Source organism: Kogia breviceps, chromosome 3 (genome assembly GCF_026419965.1).
Source record: "Kogia breviceps isolate mKogBre1 chromosome 3, mKogBre1 haplotype 1, whole genome shotgun sequence".
NCBI classification, from domain to species: Eukaryota; Metazoa; Chordata; class Mammalia; order Artiodactyla; family Physeteridae; genus Kogia; species Kogia breviceps.
This window is the reverse complement of record NC_081312.1, coordinates 48409748-48430882: the sequence shown is the minus strand read 5'-3', so window position 1 is coordinate 48430882 and position 21135 is coordinate 48409748. Positions and strand designations below refer to the sequence as shown.

The 21135-nt window shown below is 35.7% G+C and overlaps 1 protein-coding gene across 3 annotated transcripts in view; it reads right to left on the bottom strand.

The window, feature by feature from the left end:
• Nucleotides 1-232: 232 nt before the first annotated feature.
• The window catches only part of TXNDC16 (thioredoxin domain containing 16), a 121548-nt gene continuing 100645 nt past the window's right edge, over nucleotides 233-21135 (bottom strand). The window contains exons 17-21 of one of the 3 annotated variants that reach the window (XM_067028469.1): nucleotides 16643-16727; nucleotides 14891-15029; nucleotides 9921-10081; nucleotides 7104-7294; nucleotides 233-2733 (exon numbers count right to left, since the gene is read on the bottom strand). In XM_067028469.1, the coding sequence (XP_066884570.1) occupies nucleotides 2465-2733; nucleotides 7104-7294; nucleotides 9921-10081; nucleotides 14891-15029; nucleotides 16643-16727 (845 nt within the window). In that variant the 3' untranslated portion in view covers nucleotides 233-2464. The remainder of the gene's footprint in view (nucleotides 2734-7103; nucleotides 7295-9920; nucleotides 10082-14890; nucleotides 15030-16642; nucleotides 16728-21135) is intronic. The other 2 variants (XM_059057164.2, XM_067028470.1) reach the window with 2 other exon arrangements.

The following is a 21135-nucleotide window of genomic DNA, read 5'->3' as shown; positions in this document are numbered from 1 at the left end:
ACACGCAGGCTCAGCAGCCACAGCTCACAGGCCCAGCCGCTCTGTGGCATGTGGGATCGTCCCAGACCGGGGCATGAACCAGCGTCCCCTGCATCGGCAGGGAGACTCTCAACCACTGTGCCACCAGGGAAGCCCCATAGGGTTCCTTTAATATACTATTATAATCATGGGATCTGTAGTGATGTTTCCTCTTTTATTTTTGATATTAGTAATTTGTATCTTCTTTTTTTTTAACTTCTTTATTGGAGTATAATTGCTTTACAATGGTGTGTTAGTTTCTGCTTAATAACAAAGTGAATCAGTTATACATATACATATATCCCCGTATCTCTCCCCTCTTATGTCTCCCTCCCTCACACCCTCCCTATCCCACCCATCTAGGTGGTCACAAAGCACTGAGCTAATCTCCCTGTGCTATGCGGCTGCTTCCCACTAGCTAGCTATTTTACATTTGGTAGTTTATATATGTCCATGCCACGCTCTCACTTTGTCCCAGCTTACCCTTACCCCTCCCCATATCCTCAAGTCCATTCTCTAGTAGGTCTGTGTCTTTATTTCCATCTTGCCTCTAGGTTCTTCATGACCATTTTTTTTTAAGATTCCATATATATGTGTTAGAATACGATATTTGTTTTTCTCTTTCTGACTTCACTCTGTACAACAGACATCCACCTCACTACAAATAACTCAATTACATTTCTTTTTATGGCTGAATAATATTCCATTGTATATGTGTCACATCTTCTTTATCCATTCATCTGTTGATGGACACTTAGGTTGCTTCCACGTCCTGGCTATTGTAAATAGAGCTGCAATGAACATTTTGGTACATGACTCTTTTTGAAGTATGGTTTTCTCAGGGTATATGCCCAGTAGTGGGATTCCTGGGTCGTATGGTAGTTCTACTTTTAGTTTTTTAAGGAACCTCCACACTGCTCTCCATAGTGGCTGTATCAATTTACATTCCCACCAACACTGCAAGAGGGTTCCCTTTTCTCCACACCCTATCCAGTATTTATTGTTTCTACATTTTTTGATGATGACCATTCTGACTGGTGTGAGATGATATCTCATTGTAGTTTTGATTTGCATTTCTCTAATGATTAATGATGTTGAGCATTCTTTCATGTGTTTGTTGGCAATCTGTGTATCTTTGGAGAAATGTCTATTTAGGTCTTCTGCCCATTTTTGGATTGGGTCTTTTTTTGATATTGAGCTGCTTGTAAATTTTGGAGATTTATCCTTTGTCAGTTGCTTCATTTGCAACTATTTTCTCCCATTCTGAGGGTTGTCTTTTGGTCTTGTTTATGGTTTCCTTTGCTGTGCAAAAGCTTTTAAATTTCATTAGGTCCCATTTGTTTATTTTTGTTTTTATTTCCATTACTCTAGGAGGTGGATCAAAAAAGATCTTGCTGTGATTTATGTCAAAGAATGTTCCTCCTATGTTTTCCTCTAAGAGTTTTATAGTGTCTGGTCTTACATTTACATCTCTAATCCATTTTGAGTTTACTTTTGTGCATGGTGTTAGGGAGTGTTCTAATTTCATTCTTTTACATGTAGCTGTCCAGTTTTCCCAGCACCACTTATTGAAGAGACAGTCTTTTCTCCATTGTATATCCTTGCCTCCTTTGTCATAGATTAGTTGACCATATGTGTGTGGGTTTATCTTTGGGCTTTCTATCCTGTTCCATTGATCTATATTTCTGTTTTTGTGCCAGTTCCATATTACATTGAATACTGTAGCTTTGTAGTATAGTCTGAAGTCAGGGAGTCTGATTCCTCCAGCTCTGTTTTTTTCCCCTCAAGACTGCTTTGGCTATTCGGAGTCTTTTGTGTCTCCATACAAAGATTGATAAGATTGATAGGGATTGCATTGAATCTGTAGATTGCTTTGGGTAGTATAGTCATTTTCACAATGTTGATTCTTCCAATCCAAGAACATGGTATATCTCTCCATTTATTTGTATCATTTTTAATGTCTTTCATCAGTGTCTTATAATTTTCTGCATACAGGTCTTTTGTCTCCTTAGGTAGGTTTATTCCTAGGTATTTTAATCTTTTTGTTGCAGTGGTAAATGGGAGTGTTTTCTTAATTTCACTTTCAGATTTTTCACCATTAGTGTATAGGAATGCCAGAGATTTCTGTGCATTAATTTTGTATCCTGCTACTTTACCAAATTTGTTGATTAGCTCTAGTAGTTTTCTGGTAGGATTTTTAGGCTTCTCTATGTATAGTACCATGTCATCTGCACACAGTGACAGCTTTACTTCTTCTTTTCTGATTTGGACTCCTTTTATTCCTTTTTCTTCTCTGATTGCAGTGGCTAAAAATTCCAAAACTATGTTGAATAATAGTGGTGAGATAGTATTACTGTTTAATGAAATAAATTCGTAAGTATCAAATAAGCCAAAAAGACCTCCGAAAGCTTTCCACAGCCCTATGAAATTAGCTCACTTTTGAGCATCATAATTCTTTATTATCATGCCTGAATTGTTTTTTGGCTTCTTCAAACCAATTACTTCTATTCCAATGCTTTGTTCTCAGTGTTCCAATAGGTTCATTTCTGATTGCTGATTTATCTTCAGGCTGTTCTTTATCATTTTCCTGCACATAAGTTTCTTTTATACACTCAGGAACTTTCCTAGTAGGATGCTGAGATGTTGCAGCATCCATCATACTTAGAAAATCATAAGCAGGCAGAGGAGGTTTCCATTCCTGAGCAGGTAAAATTTCTAGAAGAAAGACAGAATCAAGCATTAAAGATGAACAGTTATAAAATCTCATCACATGAATATACTAGAAAATGTTTTATTTTGTAAAATATATTTGTAGGAGTGAAGGCCTTATCAGTTTTCCTTATCTGAGCAAAGCTATATTTTATTATCATCATTGTCTTAGAATCTTGATACATTTGTCATTATTAGACATTTTTCATATATTACATTTATAAGCTATTCTATTTTAAATGCTATTCTATTTTAAATAAAGATAAGTATTAATAGGCAAAACACAAAAGGTCCATAATCTCACTGCCTGTTAACCCTTGTTGAAGTTTTAAAAAATAGCAATATGTGTAATGAGATTACACACAGCCAGGGACATGTTAAAATGAAGAAGTCTCTTGCTTCCCTCCCTATCCCTGTATTTATCCCAAAGAACTATAACTATGAAACATTCCAGAAAAAAATTTTGGAACATACATAGATATTTATTACTTAGACAAGTATTTCCTTACATTTTAAAGCATTTTCTGTTTTGGAAGATTTGATTAACATCCTTTGCACATACTTGATGAAAAAAATACATTTTATAAAAATAATTATAGGCAAGAAATCATTAAAAATTGTTATGGAATCAACTGTACTATAAACAGACAGTGACTGGAATCATGGCAGTGAATCTTAACATTATATTAAAACATTGGTCATTAAAAAAAGAAAATGAATTTATGCTGACAACATATATATATGAGATAAACTAGCTTTTCTCCATTTAGTAAACAGATTTCACACAATTTCAGAGTTTAGTTGCCTATTTGAAATACTATTTGAGAAATAAACTATATATAAGGAAATGTGCAGAGTAAACATTTAAAAAATAAATTCCAGTGAAAGAATCTACACACTGGTACATGAAAAGAAAGTAATGCTCAAAAATAAAAACTTTAGCATCTCTCATAAATCAAATAAAAGCTTAGGACATTCTAGGAAACTTTAATTTCCTAGAGTAGATTAAAGCACAAACGAAAATCTTCATGAATATATATATGTATATCTATACTTCTTGATAAAAGTTTTCTTCACTCAGACTCAATTATATGAAATCCATAGTACATCAGCAGGGTATTAAATTTAGGCTACCCTTGTAATTGATGTTTCAAATTACAGTGTTGCCAGGTTAGCAGACTCAAAAGTGACAAATGGATAAAATAGTTTCTTGAATATAATGACTAGGTAAGAAGTTAAGGAAAACTATACTTTGCAGTATGCAGATAAAGTATATTTAAGAAAAGTCCAATTTAAAGCACAGCAAAGATTTAGCAGTATTTATTTTTTAAGGTAAACACTGCAGCCTAGTGGTCTGAGATGATTACAAAATGCCTGAAACTGGACATCCTAATTCTGCTAATTATTTCCTGAAGGAACTCTATAAAGATCTTAATGTTTTCAGTTACAAATAAAACTGTACTCTCATCACATATGGGCAATAAAGACAATTATCAAATTAGTAATGATAATAATAATAATCGCCAACATTGACTGAGGCTTTACTATATATGAGGCATTATGTATTTAATCCTTACAACCCTATGAGGAAAGTACAATTATTATCCCAATTTTATAGGTGAGAAAACCAAGGCCTAGAAAGGTCAGAGAACTTGACCAAAATTAAGTGTAAATCTCAAGTAAAAATAGCCAGTGGTGACAATTTCACAGAAATTAAGATGTGCAGCAAGCAAGGTGTGGCAGGGACTGGTGGCACCATGTTACAGATTCAGGCTATTCTAAGAGTAGCTGCAACATCCCTGTCTCAGATCTGTCTCCCAAGGTGTGGTGAGAGCAGGTCCTGGCAGCACAGAAGACAAGCCCCAATACAGAAAAGTCCTGCTTGGACCTTTGCTTCTTCCCTATTCCCAGAGGCTGCAAGAATAACTTAAGATCAGGAGCATGATACAAAGAAGTAATGGAAACCAGAGATATTAACATAATTGCAATGGAAGAAATACCAGTCTCTCGGGAAACTCAGAAAAATAATTCTGATTCTTTCCTCTAGTAATGGTTTGCGTTGAGGAATCAAAGCCCCCAAGGATGCTTCTTGTAGGAAAGGATCTTTACATGAAGAATAACAACACTTTAGGTTTTACACTTTAAATGTATGTCTTTGCATACTTAATTTTGATTTTTAAAATAACTGTGACGTAGTCAGAGTAGGAACTATTAATCTCCTTTTATAGTTGTAAAGGAGGAAACAAAGAAAACACCTGCCTAAAACCACAGTTAGTAATCAAGGAGGCTGGGTCAGAAGCTCAGGTTTCTGTGTCTTTGAACATCACACAACCTTTTTTAAAGCAATTCAGTTGGAGAGGTACTCTGGCCCGACTTACATATAATCCTATCCGACTTAGAGTCCCCGAGGCCTCTGTGTCACAGCAACTGTAAAATGACAACACTCAACTGCTTCTATAAAATAGCAATGCAGATAAAGAAGAGAACACAGACTACCTGAAGAGTTCAAGAGCTACAACCAGAAGGACCCCTATGTTGTGTGGCTAGAATGAAGAAGCCAGCACTGAGTGATAACAACCATAGGAAGGCTTCTTTCAGATTATGGAAGACAAAATAGTCAATTTAATTACTTTTTTACATATCCTAGGAAAATGTTAAAACTAATAAATTATCTCAGAAAATTAAGACTTAAAAATATATACATCTAAAAGGACCCAGAAAAGCCAAAATAATCCTGCACATGAAGAACAGAGTTGGAGGATGTAAATTTCCCAATTTAAAACCTGTTACAAAGATGCTGTATTCAAGAGAGTGGGGAAACTGCCATATGCTATCTGTGTACGTGATAGAAAAACATGTACATGAATGTTCATAGCAGCATTATTCATAATAGCAAAAAGTGGAGACAATGCAAATGTCCATCAACTGCTGAATGGAGAAACAAAATGGGGTATATCCATCCAATAGAATATTATTCATCCATAGAAAGGAATGAACTACTGATTCATGCTATAACATGGATGGTCCTTGAAAGCCTATGCTAAGGGAACGAAGCCAGACCCAAAAGGCCTCATGTTGTTTGATTCCATTTATATGAAATGTCCAGATTAGGCAAATCCATAAAGACGAAGGTACATGAGTGGTTGTCAGGGAATGAAGGGAGGGGAGAATGGGGAGTGAGTGCTAATAGGTACAGGGTTTCTTTTTGCAGTGATGAAAATGTTTTAAAATTCAGTAGTGGTAATGGTTGCACAGCCTCGTGAATATACCAAAAAAAACAGCAAATTGTATACTTTAAAAGGGTGCATTTTATGGTATGTGAATTACACTTCAATATACAAATACCTTTTATAGACTATTTAAACACAATAATTTAGTTAAAACTGCCTAACTTAACAGAAATGAAGTAGATAGACCTCCTGGGAAGAACAGGTGTGCTGCAATGACTGGCACTTAAAACAAATAAATTCAAGAATCTGATTAAATATACATAATGACAGACTCACATAATGCATGCTGGCTGAGAGACAGTGTAACACTGAATTGGAGTTTATATACCAGAACTGTGTGTGTATATACATATATATTCACAGTGTGTATACATATATATTCACACACACACCCTTATTTCAGAACTCGGTCATGAACAGTGTCAAAATGTTATTATAATATAGTTCATTTGGTTTCCAATAACAAAATCCTCAGAAGTACCTTAGGAAACTTTTCATTACATCAAATTTCACACTATTTCCTCAACAGACTAATGATCTAGATTATTACATGTTAACTAATTTAAATTATATCAACAGGCCTGTTGTCACAATTGTATATAAACTAACATACACATCTATACCACAGGTATAAATCCACATAGGTTTTAGAAAAATAGGGACTATGGCATGTCATAAGCCAGCATTATAAATTCTGAGTCAAGATCTATTTTCTTGTGGTTCAAAATTCTGGCTCTGGAGTACAACAGAGCCATGTTGAAATCCAAGCTTCCTCATTTACTGATTAATTATATGACTTTGAACTAGTTGCTTAACTCTTCTACAGGTAATGATAGTTCCTATGACTCTTGTGAGAATAAATGAGATAATGCACGTGAATCACATAGCTTTGAGCCAGACACCTACTGAGCATTCAATAAATGTTAGCTATTATTATTAAATTTCATATGACACTTATTTTCTGTGGGTAATAATACCTACCATATAGGAGACTGTCCCATGGACAATGCTGTCAGTGTATTAATATTTAGAATACTTACAAACATTACAATTCAACTCATTCTAGCATCCATGAGCGATAATTCAAGTTTAAAAAAATCCAAGAAACAAAATATAGAATTGTGCACATTAAAACTGGAAACTTACTGATATGACTTTCTAGTCCTGCTTCTAATTTTTTCAGCCACAATAAAAGGTTCTGTTCAGTGATAGCCTGGTCTGAAGGAAATGCAAATACTTGGCCGCCTGAATGCAGATTTACCACAGCAAGAAGAGGAAGGGGTGGTAGGGTATCAAAATATGCCTGCAAGATTCCTCTCCCCACGGGAGTATTCTTCCTATAAAAGGGAGCAACTGAACACGTTAATTAATATTTCTTTCTATAACAAAATAACAAGAACAACAGTTTGTAAAACATATTAACCTTTAAATATAGTATCATGCCAGGAAGTTTATTTTATGAAAATATGTCCTAAAAATCAAGAGGTCTGTAACTATGTTATTAGTAATCAGAGTCATAAAAAGTTTCTTTTAACATAGAGTACTTACTGTATTTCTCTTAGGAGAAAAAAGGCAACCGATGAGTTTTAATGAAAAACATAGTTCAAAGGCTTGTCAATTTTGTCTCAATACAATCAATACGTTCCTTCCAAAGTTTAGTGAAGTATCTGATCACATGTCAGCTCAAAAATTAAATGGCTACAAAACTATAAAATAACAAGATACTCATAATAAATACCCCTTTTCCAAATAAAACTGTCTCTTTCCTCAGGATTAATTTCAAATTAAAAAGATTTTTAAAAATATTCATACAAGAAAACCACAAGTTTAAGACACCTATTTTTCCTAATACAGCACATTCCACATTATGGAAAGGACTATTTCACTCTGAGATAGCTACAAGGATAATTACCTGGGAAAATTTTGTTTCAAGTAGTAGGCTGTACTGTTAGTGAACTCTTCACAACAAAAGTGTACACTGTCCCATTTTTGTAATTTTTCCAATGAGTTAAAAATGAAATGTCTTTCATCTGATGACTTTGAACAATGGAAAGCGTATCTAAATATGTGAACTGTGTTCAGAGACATTAAATGTAATAACACAAGCCACACATCTAGAAAATACACCAGGAAATATTCTTGGTAAATGCACTGATAATTTTCTGTAAAGTTTTAGGCTGCATTTTTAAAAATACAGAAATACAGAAAAAGGAATTAAAGAAAAGGCCAAAATAACACAATGTTTATTTTTCTGTATTTGCCAAATTTCCCTCAATGAACATCCATAACTTTTAAAATCAGAAAAAATATTATCTTTTAAAATTTATTGTATGACACCAAAAACAAAGGCAACAAAAGCAAAAATAAACAAGTGGGACTACATTAAACTAAAAAACTTCTGCACAGCCAAGGAAACCAACAAAATGAAAAGGCAACCTTCAGAAGGGGAGAAAATATTTGCAAATCATATATCTGATAGGGGATTAATATCCAAAATAACTAAAGAACTCACACGACTCAATCACAAAACAATTCAATTAAATAATGGACATAACTGAATAAACATTTTTGCAAAGAAAACATGCAAATGACCAAAAGGTACATAAAAAGATGCTTAACATCACTAATCATCAGGGAAATGCAAATCAAAACCACAATGAGATATCACCTTACACCTGTCAGAATGGCTATCAACAAAAGACCACAAATAACAAGCAGTAGGGAGGATGTGGAAAAACTGGAACCCTTGTGCACTGTTGGTGGGAATGTAAATTGGTATAGCCAGTATGGAGAACGGTATGGAGGTTCCTTAAGAAGCTAAAAATAGAGCTACTATCTGATCCAGGAATCCCACTCCTGAGCATATTATATCTGGAGAAAAACATGGTTCAAAAAGATACATGCACTCCCGATGTTCACTGCAGCACAGTTTACAATAGCCAAGACATTGAAGCAACCTAAATGTCTGTCAACAGAGGAGTGGATAAAGAAGATGTGGCACATATATACAATGGAATATTACTCAGCCATTAAAAAAAATGAAATAATGCCATTTGCAGCAACTTGTATGGACCTGGAGATTATCAAAGTAAGGGAAGAAGTCAGAGAAAGACAAATATCATATCATATGATATCACTTACATGCGGAATCTAAAAAAAAAGATACAAATTAACTTATTTATAAAACAGAAACAGACTTAGAGAATGGAATATTATTCAGCCATGAGAAAGAAGGAATTCTGCTATTTGCTACAACATGGATGGAATTTGAGGGCATTATACTAAGCAAAATAAGCCAGACAGAGAAAGACAAATACTACATAGTAGTATCGCTTATATGTGGAATCTTTAAAAAAAAGTCAAATTCATAAAAACAGAGTAGACAAGTTGTCAGGGACTGCAGGGTGGGGGAAATAAGGAGAGATTGGTAAAAGAATACAGACCTTTCAGTTGCAAGATGAATAAGGTCTGAGGATTTAATGTATAACATGATGACTATAGTTGATAATACTGTGCTGTATCATTGAAATTTGCTAAGACAGTAGAATTTAAATGTTCTCACCGCCCCCCAAAAGTTTATATATATAAAACAAATATGTGAGGTGATGGATGTGTTAATTAACTAGATGGAAGAATCTTTTCACAATGTATACATATATCAAATTATCACAATATATATTTTAAACATTTTACAATTTTGTCATTTATACCTCAATAAAGCTGGAAAAAAAATCACACAGCAAAAAAAAGAAAAAAAAAGAATTTACTGTAAAACAGAATTCAATCTAAAACAATGTCACCTTAGACAATCTGAGGAAGTTTAGTTACTAAAATATCATGGTAATATACACATTGGTTCCATAATATATAACTCCACAGGTAGAGTTTCATTCCCTAATGAAAATTTAATAATAATTATACTTTACCTTTTACGTATTAAAAAATTAAAAAATATATACTTACAGATTTAACCAGCAAGGGGTAAGCGAATCCAAGTGTTTCTCTTTCACCAGCGTCAATATTGCTTTTTTATGCTGAGGATTTATGCTGCCATCACTGAATAAAATGAGTAATGGTTTCTGAAGTCTTAAATAAGTGGGAAGATTTTCCACAGTGATTTCTGGCTGTTTAAAACAAAAAACAAACAAAGAAAAATGGGGAATTATAGTGTATAAAGTAGAAAATAATGTTCAAATCATTCTTTCAATTTTAGTTTGTAAAATGTATTTCAAACATTTTCATTTAAGTGGAGATTTTGCTATACTGATTAATAACTATGAATCTCAAGAGGTTTTTTTTATTTAAACTCATTTTGTCTTAAGAATGAGTTATTTTCAAAATAAAACTACTAATAGAATTTGAAAATAAATTAAAGGACCTCCCTGTTTTACAAGGATGTAGCACTTCTGATAATTTCTTATGCTAAAATCTGGATCAGACTAGCCAACATACACATGACAAATAAAATTCTTGTTATATCTTTATAAAATTTTTGAAAAAAAACATAAGCTGAGCTTTAAAGATATAATCTTTTAACATCTATGATTACTTAAAAATTAATAAAATCTTACTTTGTTTCAAAATTATGAGTTTTTAGCATAATTAAAGTAATCCAATAATATGTTAAAACAAATTTTAAAAGTCTCTTATTTCTTTGGGGTTTAAAATAACAATGAAAAAATTTAGTAAGAAAGAAGAAATCTTACCCTTTTATTCTTTTTATTAATTAAAAGAGAACAACGTTTTTTATATATTTGTAGAAGACAACTTGTCTAGGCTGTTATTAACAAGAATTGAAAAGAGTAACAAACAAAGTTAACATATTCAGGATTAAAAATAGCAGTGACACTATATATAAAATAGATAACTAATAAGGACCTACTGTATAGCACAGGGAACTCTACTCAATACTCTGTAATGGCCTATATGGGAAAAGAATCTAAAAGAGTGGATATATGTATGAGTATAACTGATTCACTTTGCTGTATACCTGAAACTAACACAACATTGCAAATTAACTATACTCCAATAAAAATTTAAAAAAGAAAATAGCAGTGACTTAGAATATTAGAGGCTTCTACCATTTTCCATTTTTAGTACCACATCTATTAATTCATCTTCTGGATGTATTTATGAGCTATATTAAATCTTCCTATATCATAGAACTAATCCTCCCTTGCTGACAGATAAGGAAACCAAAGATGAGAAGCTGACTTGGTGAAGTCACACAGCTAAGTAGGAGAAGAGTTAAATGAAACTAGCAATCAGGCATCCTGTTCACCAGCTTCCCATTTCATTGGATCACACTAGAAACCCAAATGAACAATTTTTTTCATGGTGCCAACCACCTCTGATTCATCCACAATCACCAAACTCTGGCACATACTTTTCTGTACTTAGTTCTCAAAACCACTTTCCTCTGCCAATTCTCATTTTTCTTTAAATTCTTTCTCTTTCACACTAAAAATCCTCTTTTCACACCTTCCTCTTTCATGATTTAAATCTTAGATCCCTTCTTCTCCAGACTCCCCTGTGTTGTATTCTTAACTATCATCTTTTCTCTTCTACATGAGTTATGTCCCCTTCCTAAAACAGATCTCATCAAACCAGCAGAACGGATTTGACGAATCTGGTGCAATGGAGCCATCACTGCTCAATTCAAAAATTTATTGAGAACTTCAAGATCTTATGCTGGGTACTGAATCAAAAAGAAGTAAGATGCTTACCCTGCCCTCAAAGAGTTCATAGTTTAGAGAAGGAAAGAAGTATACAAACTGCTGTGATCCAAGAAAAAACTTAATGTGTGACACTAAGGAAACCTATTGGCTCTAAATTAAAACTAAAAAACAAGTTAGGGGAGCTCATGGGTGATTTTAGGAAGTGGTATTTGATCTGGGCCTTGCATAAGGAATAAGACCTTGATAGACAGGTGTGTGCTAGAGTGAGGATTCCAGATATAGGGAGCATCATGAAGGTGCAGACAGGTGTTAAGGCATGCAGAGTATCTGGGGAACTGAGAGTGAAGCCTACCAGACTCAGGCAGGCAAGAGGCAAATGTGGCTGTCAAACCAGATGGGAAAATGACTCCACAGGCTTTCTAGCTCTCCGGAATACTGAGATTTTGTATCAAATGAGTGACATGGTTAGGCCTGTTTTAGATGACTGACTGGAATATGAATTTGTGGAAAGACAGGCTAGTGACAGGCACTGCTCTTTCCTATATCAGGAAAGAAAGACTAAGAGTTGTGTGAGTTTAGAAGTTAAGATTAGAAACAGAGTTAGGAATCATCAGCTGGTATGACAGTAGAAGTTATGGGTATAGATAAAGTCTCCCAAAGAATAACATACCAAAAAAAGAAAAAAGGGTTGAAGATGTAATTCTAGAGTGGCCAGAGGGTTGAGAAAGTGTACCTAGAGAGGATTGAATTGCAAAAGCCAAAGGAAGAGAGAATTTTAAGAAGGAAAAACACAATTAAGAGTTTTGATTGCTATTCAGAGGTTAAGGAGAAACAGAAAAGGTCATCAAATGTGGTCTCTGGAAGGTGACCTTTGGCTATTTGAGTACGTAAGAGACTACAATTGTGTGGGTTCTGATATTAACTTATTCATAATAAGAACATAAAAAGGAACTCCATGTATCTGAGAAAAGTGCTAAACATGTTACCTAACAAACAGTTCTAAGTGTGACAGCCTTGGATATATCATTGCTTACTTATGATATTTACATAGTAAATTATCATGTATTTCAGATTTGGGCACTATTTACCTGGACTAATTTGTCATCAGGTTCATTAAAATAAAAGTTCGATGTTATATAAAAAATGTTTACCATCCAGCCATCCACTCCTCTTTCCTATCCAGAGGAAGGATCCAAAGTCCTTCTGGTAACTAGGTGTAGGCCAGGAGACAGATTACTGCTAGCTGGCTACTGTACACAGTCACTGATGCTCTAGACTTAAAGCTCCAACACAAAGCAGCACTGAGAAATTTAATAAAACCTTGAAGGTTTTAAAATTTATGAAAAGATCATAACTAAAAGAAAAATAAATTTTATTATAGCTGTTCATTATTTAGTTGGACACTGTAAACCAAAACGTTGTAAATTTGCCTTAACTATAAACATTGATAGTTGTTAAGCTTGCCCACAGTTTCTCAGCCTTAAAGAATATAATCTTAAAGAAAAAAATTAGATACCTATTTTTATCTAGCAGTTAGGCAAAGATCAAAGAGTAAAATGATACAAATCTTCTGTTGGGCAAAACAGGAATAAATGTCAGAAGCCTTCAAAATGTGCCTACCCTTTGGACTAGCAATTCAAGTTCTATGAACTTACCATAAGTATATAGTCATAGCAACACCCAAAGATTATCTATAAGGATGGTCCCGGAATAAAACAAAACAAAACAAACTAAAGACATCTTAAATATTAACCAACAGGAAATTAGATAAATTGTGGTTTATTAGTACAACAGAATATTTTGCCAATATTTAAAAACTAATATGCAAATCTTTATTTCTTGGTGGAAATACCTCTTAATATAAAAAGATAAACACATATATACACATGGAATTTTTTTTTAAGTTCAGGAAAATATATCCCCAGATTTAAATTTGGTTAAAGAAGTTATGGTTTGGGCTTCCCTGGTGGCGCAGTGGTTGAGAATCCGCCTGCCGATGCAGGAGACACGGGTTCGTGCCCTGGTCCGGGAAGATCCCACATGCCGCGGAGCAACTAAGCCCGTGAGGCATGGCCGCTAGGCCTGCGCACCCGGAGCCTGTGCTCCGCAACGGGAGAGGCCACAACAGTGAGAGGCCCGCATACCGCAAAAAAAAAAAAAAAAAAAAAAAAAAAAAAAAAAAAAAAAAAGAAGTTATGGTTTATTCTGATTTTCTTCTTTAAAGTTTCCTGTATTATCTCCAAAAAAAAAGCTAAAGCCTTATAATTCCAAAAATATTACACTATGTATATGCTAAAGAAAGTCATTTAATAATGTCATTAAAGACAAAAATTACTTTATAAATAATTTAGAAAACCACATCCTGAAAATATTAATGATTTGATTAATTATAAATTGTAACTTTAATTGGGGGAGGGGAGGCAATAGAACTGAGGTCACAAAAAATTTAAAGAATACATTCATTTCTTTGAGCCTAAAATGTAATATCATTTAGATCAGCATGACAAAAAATAGTAACAGGAGGATATTAGTTCAGTATTTATAGTTGATAATAGTACCCCTATGGCACTTTAGAAAGGTAGAAAAGCATAAATTTATTCTAGCTACAATTAATATTAATGCAAAATAACCAAAATGAAGAAATGCACATTATATCTGCTGGGCCCCTGAATCCATTATTACACAAAGTAAGCATCGGAAAAGGACTTTCATAAGAGTATTTTGCTCTAAAACGGTGTAAGTAATAATACCAGCTAACATTTGTTGAGTGTTTACCAGGGACCAAACACTACACAGAGCACTGAACACCTATCTCGTTTAGTCCTTACAATAACGCTCTGCAGCAGGGGCTCCTATCACCTACATTTTACACATGTGGAAACTGAGGCACAGAGATGCTTACATACAGCCAGTAGGAAGACAAGCAAGGATCTGAAGCCCAGAAGTCTGCTCTCTGGAATCTATGTGCTTTATGCCAAGTTTCAGCCTAGATTGAGTACTTCAGCTGGCCATCAGCCACAAGCATCTCAGCAATAAAAATAATCCAAAGACATGTAAACTTTTGGCAGTGGACTAAAGAAGCTGTATGCATAACAGGTGAATAATAAAACAGAGCAACCCAATGAATCTTGACATCACAACACATCATGCCCTGTGCCAACAAAAGCTGGAAAATCATGTATTAAAGCACACTGTCTTTAACTGGTCTATATTTTCTTATTTCAAATAACATCCTTATTATAAAAATATACTCACAAATGTTTCCAGTGATGCATTTGTTATTATTTGAACTATTTCTTGAGCATGGACATTAGCTAATGAAACGCTCTCGATTTTGCCTTCTTTGTGTCTGGCAAGCAGCAGGGCTGGAAGAGTTACAGCATATTTATTTGACCTATGGAGAAATGTAGTATTAAAATTTCCAAACAAAATATAGCAAATCATCAAAAATATGAACAGTTAGGCCAAGAAGTCACAATGGAGGCAGCAAATGGGAAGCTCTACTAAGGAAAAAAGAACTTGATTTCCAGACAAACTTATCTTCTATGTGAGGCTATCTGAGCAAGTTCAAGAACCTTGATAATCTAGATTAGAAGAAAGCAACAATAGTAATCTAGCCAGATTTGTTTTTCTAGATAACTTATTCATCAAGAAAATGTCCAAATAGGATTAGGAACACACTGAATGGTTCTCCACTTTTTGGGCTGCTCACCAAACTGCTGAGCCAAGGATACAGGCATTTATGAGAATGGGCCTGTTATTTGCCAGGCACTATACCAGGTGCTTCTAGTTAAGCCTTTATTTAACCGTCAGAACAGCCCTATAACCCTCTGTTTACTGATGATGAAAGAGCAGTAAACAGCAGAGACAGAATTCACACTGAGGTATTCCAGATACAGAGTCTGTGCTCTCTCCACTGAAACACAGCCCAAATCTGCTCCCTCCTACCACTACTTATGCTAACTAAACTTGAAAGAAAATCACTAAATAGGAAAAAAATGCCTTGTGTGAAACTACCAGTGATGTAGTCACATTTATACCATGTAAAAACTTAGTTCATGCTAAAACAAAAGTATAGACATTATAATATTATAAACATTAGTAGAAAGTCCAGTCTTCAGATTACCTGTTGGTAATATAACCAGTTGCTTATAAACGAAACATACTCTGAAAACTACTGGTCTAGAAGAGAGTGGGTGACTGTCCATGTGTCAGGTGAACAGGTCTCATATTCCCTAAAGATCTGGAGTTCTGTATTCACTTTTAAAAAATCACTGATTTCATGGAGCTCAATCATCAAAAGCATGTGTCACCATTATTCAGGATGAAAGATTTAAGCTCAGAAACGACAATGAGGAATAATATAGTCAGAGGGTAATAAACACAAACTGGGGCTTATTAACTCCACGTGCATCTGAAGATGAGTCATAAGTGTAGAACGTGATATGTATTCATAATTTCCAAATTTTTGGTTCAGTCCTTCATTCCGCAGCAACTGAAATATTTGATAGTTCACAGGAGACCCAAATTCTACAAATAAAGCAACTTAAGTGGCTAAAAAAAGCACTGCTTAAGTGTATGTCCGCAATAACAAAATTAAGTAGATCAGTTCGTCACCTAAAACTCTGTGAGAAATATAGAAAAACTGGTTTTTATGTAGACCTTGGTGGCAAATCAAAACCCAGACACTCAAGAAATAAAATTACTCAAAAAACTATGACAACTGAAAATTTATCGCAGGTAATAGAATCCAAAGAGGAAAAGTTTTATAGGAAGATGAAGTAGTATGAATCCAATGTTGCCCCATGAGGGCCTCTAGCCTAAAGAAGGATTTTGAATATCTAAAAATTCTAAATAGCCAGGTAGTACTTCCCAGATCTTCCCAGAAGGAAATTAAAAATTTCGTTATGTTGCTGGCCTATTTTCCTTCATCAACTGTGTAAAGACAAACAATATATTATTTTGCAAACTTCTTCCTCCCTAAAATTAGAAGACCAACAGACTTACAGTGTCAAAACATCTTCTTCAGAATAAATTCCTGTGATAAAACATCCTTTTAGGTAGTTTCCTGCTTCAGTGAACTCTTCTTTTGCTATAAATACACAAACAAGTTAAAAATCTGAAACCTTTCAAGTTATGTATGCTATTCAACTGACGAACATGTTTACAGATGATAGTGCTTAATTATTCATTAATTATAAAGATGTTTAAGTGCAGACCTTACATACCTTATTGGTTCTAAAATATGTGTTCTTTTTATAACATTTGATTACTACAGAAATGTACACTGATGTAATACAACTATGGTTCTGTAAATAAATGTACTCCAAATGTACAAATGACCCTTGAACAACACAAGTTTGACCTGCATGGGTCCACTTTATACATGAATTTTTTCAATAAATATAGTACCTGTATTTTCATTTAACAGAACTTTAAACTAACTAATTGTGGGGAAAAGTATGTGTTCAACTGTGTTCAAGAGATCACAATATGTGGAATCAAAAGAAGTAGAGTTTGAGTCCTAATTCTGTCCAAACTGAGCTTCCTGCCCTTGGGTGGGTCATTTATCAATTCCTTTATTTTTCAGGCAGAGACAGAGTCTGGGGATTTTCAACTGTGCAGGGGGTCAGCACCCGTAACCCCCTCGTTTTCACGGGTCAACTGTAATTCATAAGATTTATAGGATTCTAATCATACAGATTTAGTAAATAAATATTGGCTGCTTTTTAATCTACTCCTAAGTCAAGGTAAATGGAGACAGCTGTCCTATATGTAGCCTGGAAAGAAAAGCAGGTATGTGAAATGATACACAAATTATAACCAATAAATCTAAAAGTGCTCATATGCATAGAAAAAATAGAACACTGTAAATTCTAGTCCTCTAACAGTGTCTGTGTTAGGGTTCTATGATTATGAGGGATTTGTATCTTCTTTTATTTCCTGTATTTTCTGTAATGTGTTTTTGTTACTTTTAAACTTTGATTAATTTGTGTATCAGTCTTTTCCCATTTGTTATGATATACATATTCAAAATAAGAACTATTATCTGTAGGTTTCTGAATACGTTTTCATAAATAATAGCATATTCTGGACCTTATAACCAAGAAGCAAGTCTGAATTAAACAGTTGTAGACTAATGAGAAAAGAGCAAAGGTAGACTGATATAAATGATGTATTCTTGACAATTGAAGGCCAGATGATAGCTCAGCTCACTGCACAAAAGGTTCATAGCAGTTGAAATAGAAAAACTATGATGGAACAATTGAATCATAAAGCACCTAGAGGTCTGGGTATGCTGAACCCCAAAGATCTGTACCTTAGTAGTCAGCACTATATTCGTGATGTGAGCATCTACACTGTTAACATTGGGTAACCACAAGATTGTTTTCTTTAAAAGCGATGCATACTTTCCACAAGACTGAGAAACACTGTAGGAAAGCCAGCTTACTAGAGTGGCAAAATCCACCAGCAGGCAGCATTGACAGCTCATTTATAATCATAACTTTAATGAGAAACAAGTAACCCATGAAAATATTTTCTTTAGCCTGTGCTATACCAAAGTAGAAAAGAATCATAAGAAAACTAGGCAACTAGAAAGAACTGAGTGCTGTACTTTCATTTCTAAGAGAAGTTCCTCTAAATTCTGATAAATAATTGATGATTGTTATCTAAAGCAATGACATAATGGAATCTGTTTTAGCTTCTTCTTTTTTGATAAGAAAATTACACTAATATTCCCATATAATTTCCTCATGAAGAAGACTCTAAACTCATGAATATGTTTCTTGCAAGGTTCTGCATGAAACCACTTGTACATAAATCCTAAGTTCTTTGGGGAATGGGAGCTTTTAAGACTGTAGACCTCAGTTGCATATCCATTCCCACTAAAAAAAAGTGTAAATTCTCCTTTGAATATTTGAAACCAGGTACATTCTCCTCCTCGGTGAAAACTGCATGTATGTCAGAATATATGTCAACCCAAATATAAGGAAATAATCAGTTATCTAAATAAAAAAAATTTTAACCACTATAAGTATACTTCAGGTATAATATTAATGGTGACTTACAATATTTAGTTGTTTTAACTTTAAACATATTTTAATTGCATAAAATAAATACATTAGGAGCTTCAAGATGGCGCAAGAGTAAGGCACGGAGATCACCTTCCTCCCCACAAATACATCAGAAATACATCTACATATGGAACAACCCCTACAGAACATCTACTGAACTCTGGCAGAAGACCTCAGACCTCCCAAAAGGCAAGAAACTCCCCACGTACCTGGGTAGGACAAAAGAAAAAAGAATAAACAGGGACGAAAAAATAGGGACAGGACCTGTACCTCTGGGACAGAACTGTGAAGGAGGAAAGGTTTCCACACACTAGGAAGCCCCTTCACTGGCAGAGAAGGGGGTGGGCGGGGGGAAAACTTCAGAGCTACGGGGAGTGCAGCAACAGGGGTGCGGAGGGCAAAGCGGAGAGATTCCCGCACAGAGAATCGGTGCCGACCAGCACTCACCAGCCCGAGAGGCTTGTCTGCTCACCTGCCGGGGTGGATGGGGGCTGGAAGCTGAGGCTCGGGCTTCGGAGGTCGGATCCCAGGGAGAGGACTGGGGTTGGCTGCGTGAACACAGCCTGAAGGGACTAGTGCGCCACAGCTAGCCCGGAGGGAGTCCGGGGAAAAGTCTGGACCTCCCTAAGAGGCAAGAGACTTTTTCTTGCCTCTTTGTTTCATGGTGCGCGAGGTGAGGGGATTAAAAGTACCACCTAAACAAGCTCCAGAGACGGGCGGGAGCCGCAGCTATTAGCGTGGACCCCAGAGATGGGCATGAGATGCTAGGCTGCTGCTGCTGCCACCAAGAAACCTGTGTGCAAGCACAGGTCTCTATCTATACCACCCCTCCTGGGAGCCTGTGCAGCCCACCACTGCCAGGGTCCCGTGATGCAGGGACAATTTCCCCGGGAGAACACACGGCATGCCTCAGGCTGGTGCAATGTCATGCTGGCCTCTGCCGTCGCAGGCTTGCCCCACACTCCATACCCCTCCCTCCCCCCAGCCTGAGTGAGCCAGAACCCCCGAATCAGCTGCTCCTTTAACCCCGTCCTGTCTGAGCGAAGAACAGATGCCCTCAGACGACCTACACGCAGAAGCGGGGCCCCCACGGGAGCTGTGTGAACAAAGAAGAAACAGGGAAATTTCTCCCAGCAGCCTCAGGAGCAGCAGATTAAAGCTCCACAATCAACCTGATGTACCCTGCATCTGTGAAATACCTGAATAGACAACGAATCATCTCAAATTGAGGGGGTGGACTTTGGGAGCAACGATATATATATATTTTTTCCCTTTTTCTCTTTTTCGTGTAGATGACAGGGTCTTGGTGCTCCGACCGGACATCAGGCCTGTGCCTCTGAGGTGGGGAAGGTGAGGTGAGGACACTGGTCCACCAGAGACCTCCCAGCTCCACGTAATATCAAACAGAGAAAATCTCCCAGAGATCTCCATCTCAACGCCAAGACCCACCTCCACTCAACGACCAGCAAGCTCCAGTGCTGGACACCCTATGCCAAACAACTAGCAAGACAGGAACACAACCCCACCCATTAGCAGAGAGGCTACCTAAAATCATAATAAGGTCACAGACACCCCAAAACACACCACTGGACGTGGTCCTGCCCACCAGAAAGACAAGATCCAGCCTAATCCACCAAAACACATGCACTAGTCCCCTCCAACAGGAAGCCTACACAACCCACTGAACCAACCTTAGTCACTGGGGGCAGACACCAAAAACAACAGGATCTACGAAGCTGCAGCCTGCAGAAGGAAGACCCCAAACACAGTAAGTTAAGCAAAATGAGAAGACAGACAAACACACAGCAGATGAAGGAACAAGGTAAAAACCCACCAGACCAAACAAATGAAGAGGAAATAGGCAGTCCACCTGAAAAAGAATTCAGAGTAATGATAGTAAAGATGATCCAAAATCTTGGAAATAGAATAGAGAAAATACAAGAAACGTTTAACAAGCAATGTGAAGAACTAAAGAGCAACAAACAATGATGAACAACACAACAAATGAAATTAAAAATTCTCTGGAAGGAATCAATAGCAGAATAAATGAGGCAGAAGAACAGATAAGTGACATGGAAGATAAAATAGTGGAAATAACTACTGCAGAGCACAATAAAGAATGAAAAGAATTGAGGACAGTCTCAGAGACCTCTGGGACAATATTAAATGCACCAACATTCAAATTATAGGGATGCCAGAAGAAGAAGAGAAAAAGAAAGGGACTGAGAAAATATTTGAAGAGATTATAGTTGAAAACTTCCCTAATATGGGAAAGGAAACAGTTAATCAAGTCCAGGAAGTGCAGAGAGTCCCATACAAGATAAATCCAAGAAGAAACACACGAAGACTCATATCAATCAAATTATCAAAAACTAAAAACAAAGAAAAAATATGAAAAGCAGCAAGGGAAAAACAACAACTAAC